The 19,564-nt window shown below is 39.5% G+C and overlaps 1 protein-coding gene across 1 annotated transcript in view; it reads right to left on the bottom strand.

The window, feature by feature from the left end:
* Positions 1 to 19,564, bottom strand: part of LOC139715616 (uncharacterized) — a 39,544-nt gene that overhangs the window by 12,380 nt on the left and 7,600 nt on the right. Inside the window, exons 2-3 of the mRNA XM_071627175.1 lie at positions 16,608 to 16,657; positions 8,182 to 8,353 (exon numbers count right to left, since the gene is read on the bottom strand). Of these exons, the coding sequence (XP_071483276.1) occupies positions 8,182 to 8,353; positions 16,608 to 16,657 (222 nt within the window). The remainder of the gene's footprint in view (positions 1 to 8,181; positions 8,354 to 16,607; positions 16,658 to 19,564) is intronic.

Raw genomic sequence — 19,564 nt, 5'->3', positions numbered from 1 at the left:
CACCAAGATCCAAGTTTTGATGATCATTTATGGAAAACGCAATGCTGTCATTCTCTATAGGTGACGTCTTTGATTCTGCTCCAATTTCTTATATCTTATGAGTTACCGTAATATGCGCGATAATTTTCTTTCAAAGCATGAAACGATACAACACAATTAAGTACGGAAGCTCATAACAAGGCGCCTTGTTTCGGCCAAAAGGCGACTATTACAAACTCACTACGAAGGCGCCTTGATTGTTTAAGACGAGAAGGCGAGAAGGCGACTTATTTGTACAAAGTCGCCAAGAGGTTTTGTTTAAAACGACAAGGCGTGAAGGTAACTTATATAAACTCGCCAAGGCGCCTTGTTTAAGACACGAAGGCGAGAAGGTGACCGTGTACAAACTTGCCAAGATGCCTTCCTTAAGACGAAACACGCCAAGGCGCCAAGAAAGGGAGAAGGCGACTTATACAAATGTCACTTATCACATCATGTTTATAATACTATTATGCTTAGGTTTTGTAAATGACAATCAATATCGACAAACCTAAACTAAATAAACGTAGAAAGCAGTGCGAGTGATAAAATGAAATCAAATAAGGACCGACTTTTTGTTATGGGGAGGGGGGTTAGTGACTCCTGGCTACGCTACGTAAGAGATGAGAATTTCAAACGTTAACCGGTGACAATATATCATAACCCCTAATAGCACGAATTAAGGTGACCTACCCGTAGCCAAGGCCGTATGCAGGATTTTTTTCCGGGTGGGGGCAAAATTTTATTCAATAAAATGGGACACTGAAAGCGAGGGCGCGATCGAAGTGCCCGAGCGACAAATGTTACATTTTCAGAGTGAAAATTGAGCGATTTAAATTTGGTGCACATTTTGGGCGAAAAACTCGAAAATCTAAATGGTTTCAAAAATACATTGCTTCGAAAATTTCAGGGGGGGGGGGCACTTATGCCCCCCACCCCCACCCCTGCTGTGTACGGCCATGGACCTATAGCTATAGTATTTTCGATAAGTTTGGAGTTTTTTTTTGCTTGTTTAATTTTCAAAGTCTCAAATATTAGGGGTGACATTACAGGCTAGCTATGTGTTACTTTATAAAGTATGGGGGATATACCTTTTGTACAAGTCGCCTTCTCGCCTTATAGTCATAAACAAAGCGCCTTGGCGACTTTGTACAAGTCGCTTTCACGCCTTGTCGTCTTCAACACGGCGCCTCGGCGAGTTTGTACAAGTCACCTTCTCGCCTTCTCTATCTAAGTGCCATAGCGATTTGTACAGCTTCTTCGCCTTCTCGTCTATACAAGGCGCCTTGATGACGATTTGCAGAAGTCGCCTTCGCGTTGCACGCAAGCTTCCGTAATTAAGTCAACTGTAAAACTGTACGCAAGTGTGACTACATGTATACATGTACTTCGTGCGGTGCAAGCGCTTACCTCTTTACAGCATTCATGTAGTTCAGACTTTCCCACACCTTTCGGTAAACATTTCTTCTTGGCATGCTGTCCATATCTAATCAGAACGGGAACAAACTCCACCTCATTCAGGTTACTATAGCTGTCGGAAGCCATATTGAGCAGGCTTACAGAGCACGGACCATAGACCAAAGAGTGTGGTTGGTTTAACAACACGTCCGCGGCATGCACGACGTATACATATAACACGGGGGAGGTCGACTTGGCGAGATAATTTATGTGGAAAGTCGACTTGGCAAGATCGCATGTCGTCATGACGTCATGGTTTTTTTTTTCAGAACTCGACTTCACAAGATAATTTATGCTGACACGTAATATGGCGACATCGATCTTTTCGTAAAGTCGACATGGCACAATACTGTACATTCCAAACGTTTCGAAGGCATATTTTCGCGAATTGGGAGATATAGCACAATCAATTTCGCGGGTAGTTGAATTCGCGATCGGGAAAGCGGATATTGCATTGCTTGCATGCGTTCAGTATGGACGTGCATTATGCACTTAGTACGAAGGCTGGGTATCGATACAGCTGTTGCCTAGCCGTGTGCTCTCGTACTGTATATCAACAGCAGTAGGACTCGCGCAAACGGAGGGCGATCAAAATGCCCTTTGGAAAGTCGACATTCAAGATAATTTCCATGATGACATACATGTATTATTATGTTTGCGGACATGATAAGTTATCTTTACTTGTCATCGTGATATCATCGATATTAAGTCGACTTGACAAGATGAGATATCGTCATGTCGTCAATGGATCGAACTAAATTTAGTTTCCATAAGCACTTTATACGCTTCAAAATAAAAGTAATTTAGGTATCTAGGTCGAGTTGATTTGCAAGATTAAATTTATGTCACCATGACGACATGTACGTTTGGGAGGTCGATTTGACGAGATAATTTATGAATTACCGTGACGACATTAACTTTTGCACATGTCAGTTTGGCAAGAAAATTCTTTTCGCAATATCGATTGATAAAAGTAGGCATAGGAGCTTACATGTCGGTAGTGTCATGATATGGATATCAAGTCGACTCACAAGAGGAAATATAATATGTATTGTAATGCATTCTTATGGAACTTTAACGTTTCCTTATATGGTACGCAGTCCAAAGAAGGACCGCAAATTTCATACTACCTGCAATGTGCACATATTCTATAGGAGGCTGCGCATCTTCCCAGCATAAAGTGGAGCTGCCGCCTGCCCATATTTTTCATGTATATGTATGTATACATCACTCTCTAGAGTCTCTGCATAATACTCACGTAACCGGAAGAAGATATTTTTGGCGGGTTGAAACTCGCGAATTTTTCTGACTCGCGAAATTTAGGAGAAAACAAAACAAAACAACAACAACAACAATAACTGCGAAACATCCACGATCTAATAACACCACAACCGTCTTGAAAAAGTGTAGGCCCTAAAGTATTTTGTTGCTGCTGCTGTTGTTGGTGGTGGTGGGTTGCATGAGATGAATCAGCTACTTTGTTTGCTCTTCTTTCGACAATCTGCATTCATATGATAATAAATTTTCGTCTCGGAAAAGGTTAAAAAACAAGAAGCGTCTAATTTTCACGAAGACATGAAGGAAGGAGACCCTTACCCCTCTCACTCATATCTTGCCATTAAAGGAGACCTCCGTATGATTTTCAGACTTTTACATTTGAACAACTATAAATTACTTATACTGAGTGCAGAGTTTCAGAACTTATAGTGATTGGGTTGAGGAATAAGAATATCTTAAAAATTTACAACAAATTGCAATGAACAGGGATGATGACATGGCAGCCTCATCATGAATGCATGAGTTGGGGCTCAAGGAAGTAGAGCAAAAGAAGATGGCATGCATGCATTCTACACAGGTGAACTTGTTAAGCAAGTGGTAATGTAATGGAACTACACTGCTAGATTTCTGAAATTATTATGTGAGGCTCCTATGTCATCAACATTGTTCAGTGTAATTTGTTCAAGATTTTTCAGAGTATTGTTTCTCTGCTCAAGGACCACAATAAATTCCACAAATCTATACATGGCACTGTCGATTTAAGTACTACATGATGGGAAATTATGAACATCGTCGGGAATGCCCCTTTAAGCCCATAAGTCATGCGGAATGGAGATCACGTCGTGTGCTTTCGTCACTGCGCTCGATATAGCGCAATGAAATCCGGCTTGTATATCTGGTTCGCAATACGAACCGTACGGTAATGGGCACTTCGTTGTTGTTGTTGTTGTTGTTGTTGTTGTTGTTTTCGTTGTTGTTGTTGATAGTGCTGTTGTTGTTTGCATCCTATTAATACAGAACATACGTATTTTCATAGGCAAAAATTAGGCCAGGAAATTAGGTAACGGGCACTATTATTATATGTATTGTTTTACACTACTCTCCTCTGTGGAGGTAGTACTTTGTCACCCTTGAGACACCGGTGACCATGATTATTATTACATTAAGGTTTGGTATTATGAGCAATGCTGGTATAGTCTTCAATGTATTCGTTCCCGGAGAGTCCCGCGGGGTAATCATGACACCATGTTGTCATGCTGATAGGTGGTGGTGAAATAAATGAAATGAACGAAAATGAATGTCTTATAACGAGCATCCAGCCTTGAATAGAGAGAGAAACCGGGATGTCCCATTAATCCCTACCAGAATGTCTGACACATGCCTTCATATCTGGTTTAAAGATCATTAACAGAACATGAACTATCAACTGATAGTTTCTCTTCATTCTCTTTCCAAGAATTGCTAGTTACTAGTATTCAAGTATTGAGGAAATAATGATTGACTATCTTTACGTGCTGTTTTTTCAAAGAATTTATAGGCAAAATTTCAAAATTTTGCAGCATGTGACAAAGAAAAGTTGTGTGCTGTCCCTATTGCAGTTGCATTTGTACCGCAGTCTAAGCTAGATATAAGTACAGTTAACCTCGCAAAAGTCGAAAAACTGGCTAAATTATGCCACGGATGGATGTACATGTAGCTATTATATTGTGTAAGTAAAAGTTCACGTAAGTCGAATGATTTCAGACGAAGTTGACTGTAATAACGCGTAAAACACTTGGTTTCAAACATTGAAGGTACTTCCACTACTTTTCAGTGGGTCTCTCCGTTGTTGTTGTTGTTGTTTTGTTTTTGTTGTTGTTTTTCACACAGTGGATATTGACGATCATTTCACTTTCGTTATCTATTGGCCCTAAGATCTTTATTTGTATCTCAGAATTCCTGATGACACCATTTGATTTCAACTATAGTTTCAACTTGGCGTGTTACAAGCAAAACAACAACTTAGAAAGCACGTCATAGTTGTCAAGACTTCATTAGGCGGATGGCAGTGTTTCGGGTTTGGAAACCGTTACATTATGATTTTGTGACATTTTAGTCAAAGTACTAGTTACTAGAAAAGTACATAAAGTGCTTTTGTTCACAACACACTTGTCCAGCTGCATCGGCAGATGGTCATCCTTAACTTGCGTTTTCTGTACGAATCATACATTTACGATATTTTCGAGTCGTGAGCACGATTGTGTCATGCTGAGAGGCTGATGCCTCTACTGTCTTTTTAATGTTCTGTAAAGCACTGCCAAATGAATCTGTCCTAATATTATTCAAGTTCTTCTTCTTCTTCTGTAGAAGTGCATCCTTCATAGTTGAGGATCAGAGCACTGTAGAGTTATAATCGTTATTGTTAGGAATGCATACAAAGGCGTGTCATCCTTGTTTCAAACAATTCGTCAGGACGGTTGAAGCTATCGTGACTCCACTGTGAAACTGTTGAATTTGAAGACGTTACTCATTACCTACCTATATACCTTTACCTACGATGACAATCAGCAAGTCAAAGACTTGTGGAAGGGCCATTCCAAAGATCTAACCCTGAGTCTGGAAATTTCAGCATGATGTAACCCGATGTCGAAAGTTCATGCAACATATAGATTAATGGAGAACTTTATGTTGCTGCAGCTCTAACTAATTTTATGACTTTCCGACGCTAAAACACATGATTACAGTGTTGGATTCTTTTGATGTCTAAAGCAAGGGGCCAGCGTCACACACACACACACACACACACCACACACACACACACACAGTACCACACACACATGATTATGTTTTATTGTTATGTCACTGGTCAAAATGTTATACATGTTATATATAACAGATCGTATACATACATACTTGTATATATATATATATATATATATATATATATATATATATATATATATAATATACTCAGACACTGTCTTGCCACATGCTAACACAGATGGTGCGGCGCCGCAGGGCGGATACAATGGCGCTTGCTCGGACATGAATGGCGCCAGAGCGTTTGACTGCATGCATTTCATGCACGTGCACTCCAATATATCTTAATCAGATTTCGTTACGAATTTGTCCACCCAGTATATGATTGGAGTTTTCATCAATTACACCATGCCACAGTAATCTTTCGAAAGTGCTAGAATGGATCCTTCTAGCAGAGAAATATGGATATTCTCTTTGTCAATAGGATGTGTTCAACGCATGGGAATTCTTCATTTTGTAACTGCTTTCCGTTTTAGCTCTTGTTACAATGGCGCTTTACAATTATTTCTTGCTTGATGTACCTGATCTCAATGCTATAACGTACATGTATACTCGGTAATAACTAGCATTGAGAAGCTGAGGATAAAGTGTATTAGATTTTTATTTCATTGCTGTCTTGATACATTCTTTTTCTTGCTGCATATATCAATGTTAATACTGAACTTATAAATTATGCGTTACTTTACATTGTAATGGATGGATGGTGCGAATACAACACAACAGTATGATTTGTGTGGAAACATAGTTTCAATGAAATGAAAATGTGATTGTGGGTCGTGCTTTGTAGATTATTTAAATTCAGGAGTGTAATGATTATGTCTGTCATTTTGATTGAAAAAATGAAATGGGTTAATCGTGAGTTAAAAGACGAACAGTCATGCGAAACGTGGTAATGATTTAATTCCTAACGTATAATCTTTACAAATACGATGTAAACTATTCCCTATATCAGCCAGTTCTAAGAATTTTCTTGACCCTTGGAAACCCGAAAAATGGACAAAACCTTGATGACACTTTGCTTCTTCTTTCCTTTAGACAAAATGCTTAAGTCTTAAATAATTATTTCACACTATATTCATTGCTGCTTGCCATCAATTTTGATATCCTGAATAAAACAGCACTAAAAAAAATTGGTTACTGAGAGTATATTACCGAAAAGCAGACTTCATGGACTTGTTAATTGTTGTTTTACGATATTAAACTAATTCCTTTCCAATCTTGAATAATAATGAAGGAAAGGTGTATGTTATCAAACAGGATGTGGTGGAAGGTATAACTTTCTGCTGATGTGTCGACTCGCTGCTTTCGAATTATTGTTTATTTCAGAGTAAATGATTTTTTTTTTTTTGTCTGAAAAGGCTCACCTTACTTATTAAATATCAAATCAGATATTACTTCACGGCCTGTGTGCACACGTCTAAAATTTCGCACCTTCGAAAGGAAATCTTGGCACCCAACAGCGACATTCCTATAGATTTATGGGTGCTGTTCAAGCTGTTAGATTAGCTTCGAAATGTCAGCGAGTCACGTGGCACTTGCGCCGTCATACCGCGCTCTGAAGAGAAATTAACCGGCAAGTAATTTCCACCTGCGGGTCGAGATTGGCGTGACACGAATTTCTATGAAATTTATATCCTGAGACATGTCGTGGCCCACTCGTTTTGAATGCCATTAAAGAGAAATGAATATCACATCGTAAGGCGCATATTATGACCCCTTATATTAATTGATAACATGACACTTCGTGATGTATTGAAGTTACGGATGCAACTTTGAGTTTACAGCATATTCAAATAACGAATATTTCCTCTATAGGATCTAACAATCTGTTAGATCTGCATATCCATATGAAACATATTCAGGGTATAGTCATAGAAGTGCACTTTACATAAATTAGTTGTTGCTATGTCGGGCACGTCTGGGTAACCCTGCGGTTAGCTTTCTGATTGTCAGGAAAAATCTTTATGGTAAAGATGTCCATAAGATTTGAATATAGTAAGCTTTTTTGTGGATTTGGGCAGTCTTTCGACAAACCTGAGTCTCATCATTTTTCATTCATTAATTATTTATTCCTTGCATGGTAAGCCCAAGGAGGTACTAGGCTCTTTAACAAGACTGGCTTTTTGGTTGCTTAAGGACAATCTTTTGTTCCCATGTCGTGCCTACAAGTTGATAACAGAATTAACTTTGTTATGGCATGCGCCTGGGCTTTATATGACATGCACCTGGGCTGGTCGCTGTGAGGAGACGCTTTTCCAATACAATGTGGTGACATTGCGCACCTTGCACAGGAAGGGGACGGGATAGACAGGGCTATAACGTCATTCGTGCAAGTAGTAACACTTTTTGAAGAGATTGGTATAGGCCCACTGAAATAGAATGTCTGTATAAATCCCTTCCTGGCCATGTTTTCCCATGCGGTTGAATCTGATATACTGCTCCCTGCCAAACACACCTGCCCGAATTGTTCAAAGTCACTGTGTTCAAAGGCATTAGATATGGCATTACCACGCAAAGGATGACGAAACTAGAAAACTGCTAGTTTGAAAGGGGGGGGGGACATCGATCGGTGAAACTGAAGTTTATTTGTTTCTGTATAAAAACCCTACTTAGAACGCTGTGACTTACTTGAAATTTTCCAGGAAGTAACCAGTTGGCTGACTGCAGCAGAATTTGTCTGTGGACGTGCCGCAGCAGTAGATGTTGTCCAAGTCTCCACCGGTAGCTCCCTGCGGGGGGCAGTGGAAGCTGGCGTGGTGGTTCCCGTGGTCGTCGACGAACCCCTCGCAAAACTCTCCAGCTGTCGAGGGAGACGAAAAGGAGAACGAAAAGTTGCATGACAGAGCTTCATTGTTTTGTAGTCGTTGTTTCAGACTACGAGGTACATCACAGTGGCAAGAGACTCAAAATATTGTCCGAATTTCATTTTGATAGTCACCCTGCCATTTTTATTTCAACGAAAACTGCGGGCCATGTTCCAAATCAATTTTGAATCTGCGTGTTAGTCTCATAATGCCTGTACAACAAGAAAGATCTGCATCGAAAAGAAAGAACTTCATCAGGCAGTGTCAGGTGTGCTAATGATCACTTACTCTCTGTCGGTTGCATGTTCCTCTGTGTAGGTCTTCTGTAAGTTTGGGGATGATAAATGACAAATTCCCATATCGTACAGAATGACGAGCAAATCAGATCAAATCAAATCAAATCAAATCAAATCAAATCAAATCAAATCAAATCAAATCAAATCGAATCAAATCAAATGACACGGTTCCAGCGCACTACATGAAATCTACTACTCATATAATCACATAGCGTATATATATATATATACACTCAAAATTATCGCGAAGTTTTGAGTAACCTAATCAATAATGGGTGTTGTAATGATGTAATATCATGTTCCTTTGTTCTTACAGATAGAATAGAATGAGATAGGAAAAAGGAAAAGGGAAGGGAAAGTCAAGCTCCGCAGCAATCACATGGGGAATGCTCAAAGTGACGAACTATCAAAGACAATGGTTTCTTTAGATTGGGGATATGATTCTCCACTCTCCTTCGACAGAAAGGAAAAGGTAAAATCTTCATTTTGACGAGAAAGAATGCATTTTACCCGTTCAAACTTTCTTTAACATTCGAGCTGCCTGCACAAAGGAGCAAAGGTATCCATGGACACCTGTGGATGATGGATCAATGTCCTTCCCCACAGGGCGTGACATGATATCAGCCCATGATGCTGGAAGGACCGTAACCAGATCGGACAAGGCGATGCAACCTAACGAGGATCAGCTATGGTAAGAAACCAAACTAACAAAATAGAGGATGCAACACTGCTAACAAGTCCCAAAAGGGTATTGTTATCACGGATCTTGCTATTGCACTATCAGCAAAAGGGTTAAAACGATATGCCAGATAGAAAATCGCTATTGGAGCAATCAAGTATAACTGTGTTGATCTAGCTCTTGGCTTCAGATAGCGCTTCGGATTCATCGGAGTTTTCGAGTTCAAAGTAGTGCATGGAAGAAAGAGTTTGAAGATGCTATAATGGAGGCCTAACGTGCTCACAAAATATTTCCAACGTTTAGAACACGAACACTTTGATTCCCATGGATACCCGGGACGAATTCTGGAAGGACTTAGTTCTTGGTCTTAAAACTGGCTAAAGGCTTCATTAAGATCGTGGACTTTGTTCTGATGGAACAGTTACCACAAAGTGGTGCAATGTGGTTGCGTCTAGAGAGAGGTAATTACATCACAAAATAATTATATGTGCATTAATTTCAATGTATTTAGACTAAGCTCGGTGCCAACGAGTTGAGGAAATATCAACCGACACGAACTCACGCACAGACCATCACATACACATCCCCCATTTTGTTTCTCCGTATATAGGATTTTAATGTATAACAGATTCAGTGCCAATTTCGACTAATTCCAAATGTCTACAATCGACGCTGTCTACAATGTACGTCGACATGACTACATTAAATACATGACAGCTTTCCATTTTCTAGTCCTTTATCGAAAAGATTAATAGCATTAGCGATGCGTGGCACATAACATAACAATCAGTAGTATATGGTTAGTGTATGAATCATCAATATTGGTTGATTAATAACGTAGTTGTTATCAGTGAAGCCATTCTGGAAAACCATATACCATACAATACTTATTTACTATTTTAGTGCTCGTCTTCAACGCTGTCATCGCCATAGTATTCATGAATGTTTCATTAAGTAAAAAGACCACAATGTTAATTGAACATTCAGATTTACGTATACGGTCACTTTCGATTAAGTGGTTCACTCCGCTCTCAAGTAACAAGGATCTTTATTGTAGTCCAACGGATCAGCTTCACTTTCTGAAGAGTGCAGCATTGCGTATAACTTGTTTCCACTTGTTTTCGTCGTTTGTTTTGTTTTGTTCTGATTCGGTCTCTTCTGTTTGGTTTTCTCCTCTGCGTCAAACACTTTCTATCATCAGTCGAAGGTGACGATCGATATCATACGCCAGTGCAAAATGTCACGGCTACTGTGACGTGCTTAATGGGCAACTCGTCCACATAACAGCATCTTCATATACTAGACTGTATCAGGGAGGTGACCTCCCTGACTGTATGCACCTCCTGGGGTGCCTGTCCAACGATCCCCGCCAGTGATGGACATGGGACCAATCTTCATCGATTTCAGGGTGCTCCATATTATTCACACACATTGCTGAATATATATATATATATATATATATATATATATATATATATATATTATATATTGATACAATGTATATTGATATAAGGTAGTATATACTTTTATATAGTATATCTATAATCTATATAACATACACACACACACACACACACACAGCTCGAGGATGTTATGTATTAGGCCCTACGGTAGCATCTTTGCTTGAACTGCACCATTGTCCATGATTGTACAACGACTATTCAAAACTTTAAGCATTAAAAGAAGACAGTATCATGATATATAGAAAACGTCACAGTATATAGCTGGCTTAATCATAATACGGCTGAATAACTATTTCCATTATACAATGCGTATGTGACATTAACGAATGATTTTGATAAAAAGATAATACTTTTTAAAGACTGGATAGCGGCGTAGAATGATTGTAACCGGTTCGCTGTTTGTGATCTTGTACATTTTAAATTTGTAAATTTGAAGTCATTGCATCTGCATAACTGACTAACATAACTGACTAACAGTAACTCTCAAGAAGGATTGATATATCCGACGGGTGAATGATTAATGTATCCGTAAATAGTATGACGGATGATTCATGTTCTTCTATCCTTCAACCAAGATGCCTGGAAACGCTATTTTTATGTGGAGTTTGGCACGAAGGACTTTTAGAAGGTGCTCTCGAGTGAGAGCTATAGAAAATGTACATGTACTATGCATTACTTTTTGATAAGCTTTGGCCAGTTTTCATGACTCATTTCAGCACCTTCAGCCCATGAAGTATAGAACACATACATAAAATAGTTACATTTGACTGAAAAGTCTGTAAAGATATTACACAGTGTCGTATTCGTAAGTGAATCTAATCTCAAACTCTGCATTTTTTTATCAGCTACAGTGAATATTAAACTCTGAATGAAAAGAACATTTTTCGTCTAATTTCTTCATATGCTGATTATTGTTTTTCCCCATTCTCCCATTTCTGCACGTCAGATCTTGACGTGATGGAATCTTGATACGGAATCAAAATATGTGCACGTTGCGTGATTCACACTTGGACGATATCTTAACATAACTCGCCATTTTGAATAAACCTCTTTGCTGCTTTCTATTCGACTTTCAATGAAGTAAATTTAACTACACGTATCGGTTATACAAGTCCTGTCTCGCGAGGCAGATATTCCAGTCAATACACCTAGCTCTGATAGCCACGATTCGCATAATTCAAGAAAGAAAAGTGCATTATTAGCTATTGATGTCTCCACAATCCTTTCATTAGTTTTCTTCCATTTATCTAATCATCAATTTTGCTTTGAAGTAAAGTTATGTTTATCTTCTGTGCAAGATGCAATCTACTTCTTACAGTAATCTCCAAGGAAGCTCTACCGGGATGCAAATCGTGTCATGTGCCAATGGAGGTGCCAAAGTGACAAGGTTGTGCATGTCTCTCTTATATACAATAAAAGCGAGAGTGCATGTCTGTTTAATAAAGTGAATTTCGCGGAACTTTTCTTCTTTATATTTTATTTCTTACTAATAGGACGTAAGCGATGGGGCCATTCGTGCAGTTTTGCTCAAAAAGAAAATTTTATCAGTTCTGAAGCGATGACTCATCTAATCTTCTGTGCGACAGGAAGTGTCGACAACATCAAATGAAAACCCATGTCCTTCGAGACTCGTAGACACCCTCGAGCAGTGTAATCTTAGATAAAGAGTTGACTACGAGTACATGGAATCGATCCCTGTAACGTAAGGATTTTAAGGATCCTAATTGGGGAAAGCAAGACGTTAGGCCTCAAGGAAGTATAAAGTACTTGCACACGTGACAGTAGACGTCCCACGCGTGCCAACCAGCCAGACAACATCGCTGATTGTTAGTGAAAGGGAACTCTGTGAGGTACTTTAATATCACATAAAGTTATCGAACAGGATGAAACCGAATAAGAAAGCCAAAACGATTGCTTGTAGTCCTTATCTCTCGAATATAGACGGAACGATTTTGATGTTAAAACCAAAATATACGCGTGCCAACCATCATCATGTGGCCAACCATTATCGTGTGCCAGCCATCATCATGGTTGGCCCACTTCGTGGGGGCTCTGTGGCATAGTGGATAAGACTCCCGACACCCGATCGGAGAGCCCGAGTTCGAATCCCGCCCAGTGCTTACGTCCTTGGACAAGATGTTTTAACCCACCATGTCCCTCTCGACCCAGGTGTATAAATGGGTACCTGGCAATGCCTAAGGTAATAATAATAGCAGGGCCCTCTGGTAGAGCAGTGGCAACACTGAAGAGGCTACCCTGGGTAAATGAGACCTTATTATTATCATTATTATCATTGTTATCATTTTTATCATTATTATCATTATTATTATCATTATCATTATCATTGTTATCATTATTGTCATGTTTAATCTGCCGTCTGCTGTCTGCCACAGTAGTTCCATTAATTCTGGCATATACTATTATTGAAATCAACATTATCCCTTTACAAACTTATGTGATGTGTGATGTTATGTGCAATCTACCGAACACATTAATCAAAGCATGGAGCTACGGTAGCTCCATGATCATTATTAAGAATTGAGAGGACGTCTACTGTATGACCATCACAACTATTTATTTTGAGGACTGAACCCCCCCCCCCCCCCCCGACGGTCAACCACACAAATAATACGTTTGTTCCAGATTCTATATAGAGACACCCCCTGTATCTACAAAGAATGTAAATGAGTTAGGATTTTTGACCCCCGGCTACTACGCGCTTTTGGAAGGGACACCATCAAAATCCCCCCTATATCACGGGCTTTTGGAAGGGAAGTCAGCAAAATTACCCCGATCATAGATTTTTGGAAGGGAGTTCAGCTCCCAAGGAGTCAGCAAAGCAGCATGACGTATATCATGCAGCGCATGTGGCGAAATGTCCTGCGAAAAGAAGGCCATAAGCTCGGCATGCTTTGCAGCAAAACATGCACAGTAAGAAGGCATTTATAATGCTTCCGGGAAAATCGGGCAAATACCAAGAAGCCGCACTACCTTCCAGATAACCCCAGTCGGGACCTTATTTCAGGATTGTACGGAAAAGATATAAAAACTGCCCCTAAATTAAGCAAATAAATAGAATACTATAAGAACCCCTATTAAAAAAAAAATGGGATTCCCCCCCCCCCCGAATTGAGCCCCGAAAGTAAATAATAATCTTTATACCCGTTTTCCATAAGAACCGGGGACGCGCATGTGGTACAGACCGCTGATGACCACCTGAATGGGAGGGGGGGGGGGGGGGGGATTGTATACCAACAGTGTCCACTGGTCGAAGACAATTACAAGCTTGCATTCACACTTTAAATGAGGCGGATACATACACACGCACACCCTAATTTTATCATCCGATGGCTGTATAAGAGTACCAGGATGTCATTTCTGAATGTTTTGATAAAATCTACTTTAAGAAAATCGGCAGACGTATTCACAAGCATGGCAAGCAATCAGAAAGGGAAGGCCTATATATAAAAAAATATATATATGTCTGATTGGAATGAGAGCATTACCACGTTGTTTTGTATCATTCTTAAATATCATTCTTAAATGATTGTTGTGTGAGAGAGGATTTCTTGTTGATATGTGGAGGGGACGGATTAGGGAATAGAATGGGAGAGAGACAATGAATTGATTTTTTTTTCCAGATTTTTATTATACGTAGAAACTGGAACTAACCGTTTAGTTTCGTGCGTTTCCGAGGTCCACGAAGATTTCTGTTTAAGATGACCTGCTATTAAAGGTCACTGTTTATCGATTAAAAACTATAATTATTGGCATACAGGTGTCATTCGATCCTCATCTCTCCCCTTAGCATCACATGCATGACATGCTATGAAGGCAAGGACGAGATGGTCACAACATTTAGTATCGGCTGCTGTGTCAAACATGCATATAAGAGTTGAGATCAACCTTATTAAGTCTGTGAATGCTCAGTTTTGATTGGTTGATACCTGACATAAATTATGTTTGATTTTCTGACTTACGTTTGATCACATCTTTTCATGCTGCAGGGTCTTATGCGCACATAAATCTAAATACAACTGATAATGGTTCATCGAAATACATGTTTAAACCTATCTGTAGATGTTACCATGTTTGTAAATATCTGGACACTGCCGAAGGTATGTGATTTTGGACAAGCACAATAGAAGAACAAGGTCATAACAAGGAATCAGCTTGTTTCTGCCCCTTACTAATAATAGTTTTGATGGGAACGCACATTACAAGCTGCGCTTTTGTTGCTTCCCCTTATTTTCAACATTATTTAGTAAATTCTTGGCTTCACGATAATTGTGTGCTTATATAATTTTTCGATATTTGAAGAATATATATATTTTTCATGATATATGTTTCATGCATTTATATTCTTTGTTGAAAATGAAAATGAATAAATGAAATGAAATGTAACTTTATGTTCAACACAGTAAATGAATGCATGCGTGAAAAAAAAATCGACCAATATACTCACATGGTCTTGAGTTTCCTTTGAATATATCCGGTAACTCGGGAATGTCTGGTATGTCCATTTTTGCAACGACGCGAAAATATATAACACAGATCCTTTATGTAACCAAAGTCAGGGGCAAGTGCCGGAGAGCAAGTGCCTGAACTGCGCGACAATATAAATGTTTGAAACTTCAAAATCAATATGCTTCGAATTCCTTTGTGTTGCCGGGGGCACTCAGGATAAAGACCGCTACCTTATGCACGATATACTTGTCTAATGATTTTTGTCTCCGCAAACACGAGCCGAGAGCGATGCACTTGGAAAGTTACACATGGCTAAAGGGGGGCAGGAGCGTTAACTCGCTCTAAAGTCTCGACTTGAGCGGACGACGTAATTATTCCTTTCATTGCTTTCCAAAATGTTCCCATTCGTGGGAAGCGACGTCAGCAAACAATCTACACCTCGCTAATTGATAACCACTTCCCAAATCCCTACCCCAGCTCTACAGACCAAACGTCATTCACATAACAGACATCACATACTTTGTTTTTATCTCGCCGCTGCAGATCAAATTTGCAAGGCAACATACTGACGTTGCTGTTATCGACATTGATTATGTATGATGATGGCCTGACAACAACAACAAAATGAATTAAAGAAAACAGCATGCAAGCTTATTCCTAATAGAAATGTCAAAAATGCAACCCTTGCCTTCTCTGCTTCAGAAACGCAAGTTTTAAACATGATATACGAAGAAATGTATCGGATACAATGTCACCAATATAGGTCTAGGTCTGGACAAGAGACCCGTGCAGTTTCGTGTCTCTCTGCGTCACTTTCTCGACGCTTGATCTCAAACATTGGTGAGTCAGGTCCCCGAGTACCGAACCTAAACTTCCTGCATCCACTCACGATACCGACGAACTCACTCGGGTCGTTCACGCTCGAAGAAACAACGGGAAGAAAGAATGGCAGCGACAGGTATAAGACAGACAGACAAACATACAGACAAACAGACAAACAGGGAGAAGGACAACTAGAAAGAAAAGACAGAGAGAGAGGGAGAGGGAGATTTGCATCAGCAGGACCCTTGCCAAATTATCCGTGCGCGTCTAAAGTTGGATTGTCAAGGCAACCAAGGTTAAGACGCCAACGTCTTAACGTTGTAATGAGTAACATTATTCAAACTTACCTCAAGAATCACGTTTTCTCCGCTATTCATAGTTTGTATTAACTCAAAAAATGTTCCTCCTTCCCATCTAGATTTTCTCTCGTTTGAGTGTTTTTTTTTTCTATATCGATGGGAAAAAAATAAACTGGCTCAAGTCTATCATTTTGCCTCGAAATGATGGCACATGAATTTGTCACGATGATAAAGTAACTTACTGAGTATGCTCATGATAAAGAAGTAGCTCAGACTTTTAATGATATAGTATACATACCATAAAGCTAGTTTAAATCCAAGCTGTTCATTTTCGTTTTGAGTTGTTCTTGGTATAATGTGTGTTGGTGTGTATGTTTCATCTCGACGCAATATATTTACAGACTATCATTGATAGATCTTTTCGAGGACTAACATGCTGAGTAACAGAAGAGCACGAACTCTCATGAATTCCCAATCGACCAGACAAAGGTAGAAATTAGTAATAGGGAGAGTTAAATGAATATCGGTTACATAATTTTCATATTACATTGCATTAATACAACGCGACAACTGATAGGCTAATGTGGAAAATTGTTCACAAAGAGTTATGCAAAGCTGTGTAGGAAGAAGAAGTTTCCATATCACCAGAAGCACCTCAAACAACAGGATGGAGTCGATTACAAAATAAAGTCGGGGAACTTTCGGGGCATGTTACGGAGTCGCGCAATTACTATCATGTATAGGACCTTTAATGAACTCTACCTGCCTGGGTAACAAGGTATGAGAGTATTGTTTTCCTTTCTTGTTCGCAGGCCAATCAATACTACGCCAATTTGACTCTGTATAGCTCCCTGTGAAATGGAGCATGCTTACATTATGATTATACTTACATACACACACACAAAAAAAAAAACCAACACCACACACACACAGAGAAAGAGATAGGGTTGGAGGGGGAGGGAGGAGGGGGAGCTCCACCGAGACAACAGACTTAAATGGCTTTTAATTTGGCAAAATAACTTGCTTTAAAATTCGCGCCAAATCGATGGTATATGATATGTTAATAATGCGGATGCTAAGAGATCTTACTCCTTTGAAAAGACAAACCAAAAACAAAGAAAGAAACAAACAAGTTAGTCTGTGTAGAGAAGAGTAATGCATGCAGCAATCCCTTCTGCGCTTGATGTTTGGTCCTCATACGAGGTGCAAAAACTGACCCCCTCCCCCGCACCCCCCCCCAAAAAAAAGTTTTACACAAGTCATACACTATCTTTGTCATTAATCTCATTTAAAAAAGACACTGTTTTGTCCAAACATGCGAATCATCGCCGACGATGTACTAACTGCATTCGCTTTCCATATACATAGTGATGATGAGGCGTGGGCTGGTATAGTTTCAAGTATTGAGGGCTTTTGCTTTGCTCGAAGTTTCATCCTAAAATGGTTAGAATGAAGTAAGGGTACCTATAATATCAATATCTTAGTTTCTCTGCAAATTTGTCTCCTGACAAATTTGATTTGCATAACGGAAAGTTGTGTTTGTTACCGTTCTTTTCGGTACGGACGCCCACAGAGCACGCAAAGTCCCAATATATTGAGTTGCGGGTTTCCTTTATAAATCACAGTTCAATTTCTCTGTATGCTTCACGCGTAGAAAAAGCCATGAGTAAGTCTTGTCAGCAGTGCATGTAGGCCCTACGTGGCTCATTCCTGGCGCTAACACAGGGGGCAGTGGATTTTAGTAGAACTTATACTTGAGGTGCGCTAAAATCAAATCTATTTGCTGCGAGGGCCATACAAGGGATGATTGTGAGGACAGAAAAAAAAAACTGTTTTGTCGTTGCCTACATGTTTCAAAAGCAATACTATAATAATACTTCCTCCGAGATAGAAAGATATATAGCGGGCCGCGGAGAAAACAGAACTTGGGGGGGGGGGGGGAGATAGGAGCGTCAATTGAGGAAAAGGGCCCCAGCGCGATTTTCTCCATGGACTTTTCGGTGAGAGAAGATGAACCTCTTGCTAAACACAGTTTACTGTGACCAAATCACATTTATTACAAAGCGTAATCGCGCCCCAACTTGTCAGGTCAAATTCCGTTCGAGGACTGCAGGACTGCGCCCCCAAAGAAACGGAGTTAGTGACCTAGTCTGACTTCATAAGGCGATTCCACTTACTGTGCAACTCGACATTGATAAAATAAATGAATAAATAAACAAACAAACAATCAAAAACTGTAAAATCGGACGAACAGAAGCCTTAGAGTTAAAGCTTCAGTCAAATCGGAAATATATTTCCGATTTCCCTCATAACTTTCTCATCTTATAAGATGAGAAAGTTATGACGTCTCAAAGTTTTGCTTCATTGCTTTCATAAGCCTCCCTTTTGTCTGAGCACACACACACACGCACACACACAACACAATATCATAAACTCTCGCATCTGTGGGTTCATATTTTGGCAACTTCAACCCCTTGACATGCAGTGCAGTGGTCACCATATTGCTAGATCATTGCATTTTTTTTTTTTGCGAAACGACAAAAACATGTGGCTCATAATTTTTATGTTATGTTAATAAATGGAACTAAAATTAAGATTCGTTGTGTGCAATGGGAGATTTTTTGACGTCATGACACCATGATGACCTTATTTGCATATTTTGGTTAATATCAATATCACCTTCTTTATGAAGACATGCCTGGGGAAACCTGAATAACTTTTTGGTGAACTCTCATTCAAAACTTTCTCTGTTCAGTAAAGTTAATCTTTAACATGGTGTGGAAGATTGCCATTTCATAACCATACGGCTGTAGTCTTAGAGCGGTTAGACGGTGGAAATTTATTCAGGTGCCGTTCTATCCGTTTATATTTTGTCAATGTTCACTACGAATGCACGCAAAATTTCGCTCAAATATTTGATAACCGCTGTGTTTTTGATATTGGATGATGAAACGGGCTGAATCAAATTTTTATTGAATCGAACTCACTTGCTAGCAGAAACGAGGATGATAGAATGAAGGCACGGACACACCCCACCCCCCCCCCCCCACCCCCTCATCCTTTAGCTGTTCTGGTAACTGATCAATATCAACCGACGGGATGCTGATTGTGAAAGTTTCTCTTTTACCCCTCCCCATCCCCGTTATTTTTTTTTCCATGAGCAATTTCCAATTTCACTATA

This window comes from Diadema antillarum, unplaced genomic scaffold (assembly GCF_040938485.1).
Source record: "Diadema antillarum isolate AM-2024a unplaced genomic scaffold, OU_Dant_1.0 scf00000052, whole genome shotgun sequence".
NCBI lineage: Eukaryota > Metazoa > Echinodermata > Echinoidea > Diadematoida > Diadematidae > Diadema > Diadema antillarum.
The sequence above is the reverse complement of the archived record's forward strand: the minus strand, read 5'-3'. Positions and strand labels throughout refer to the sequence as shown.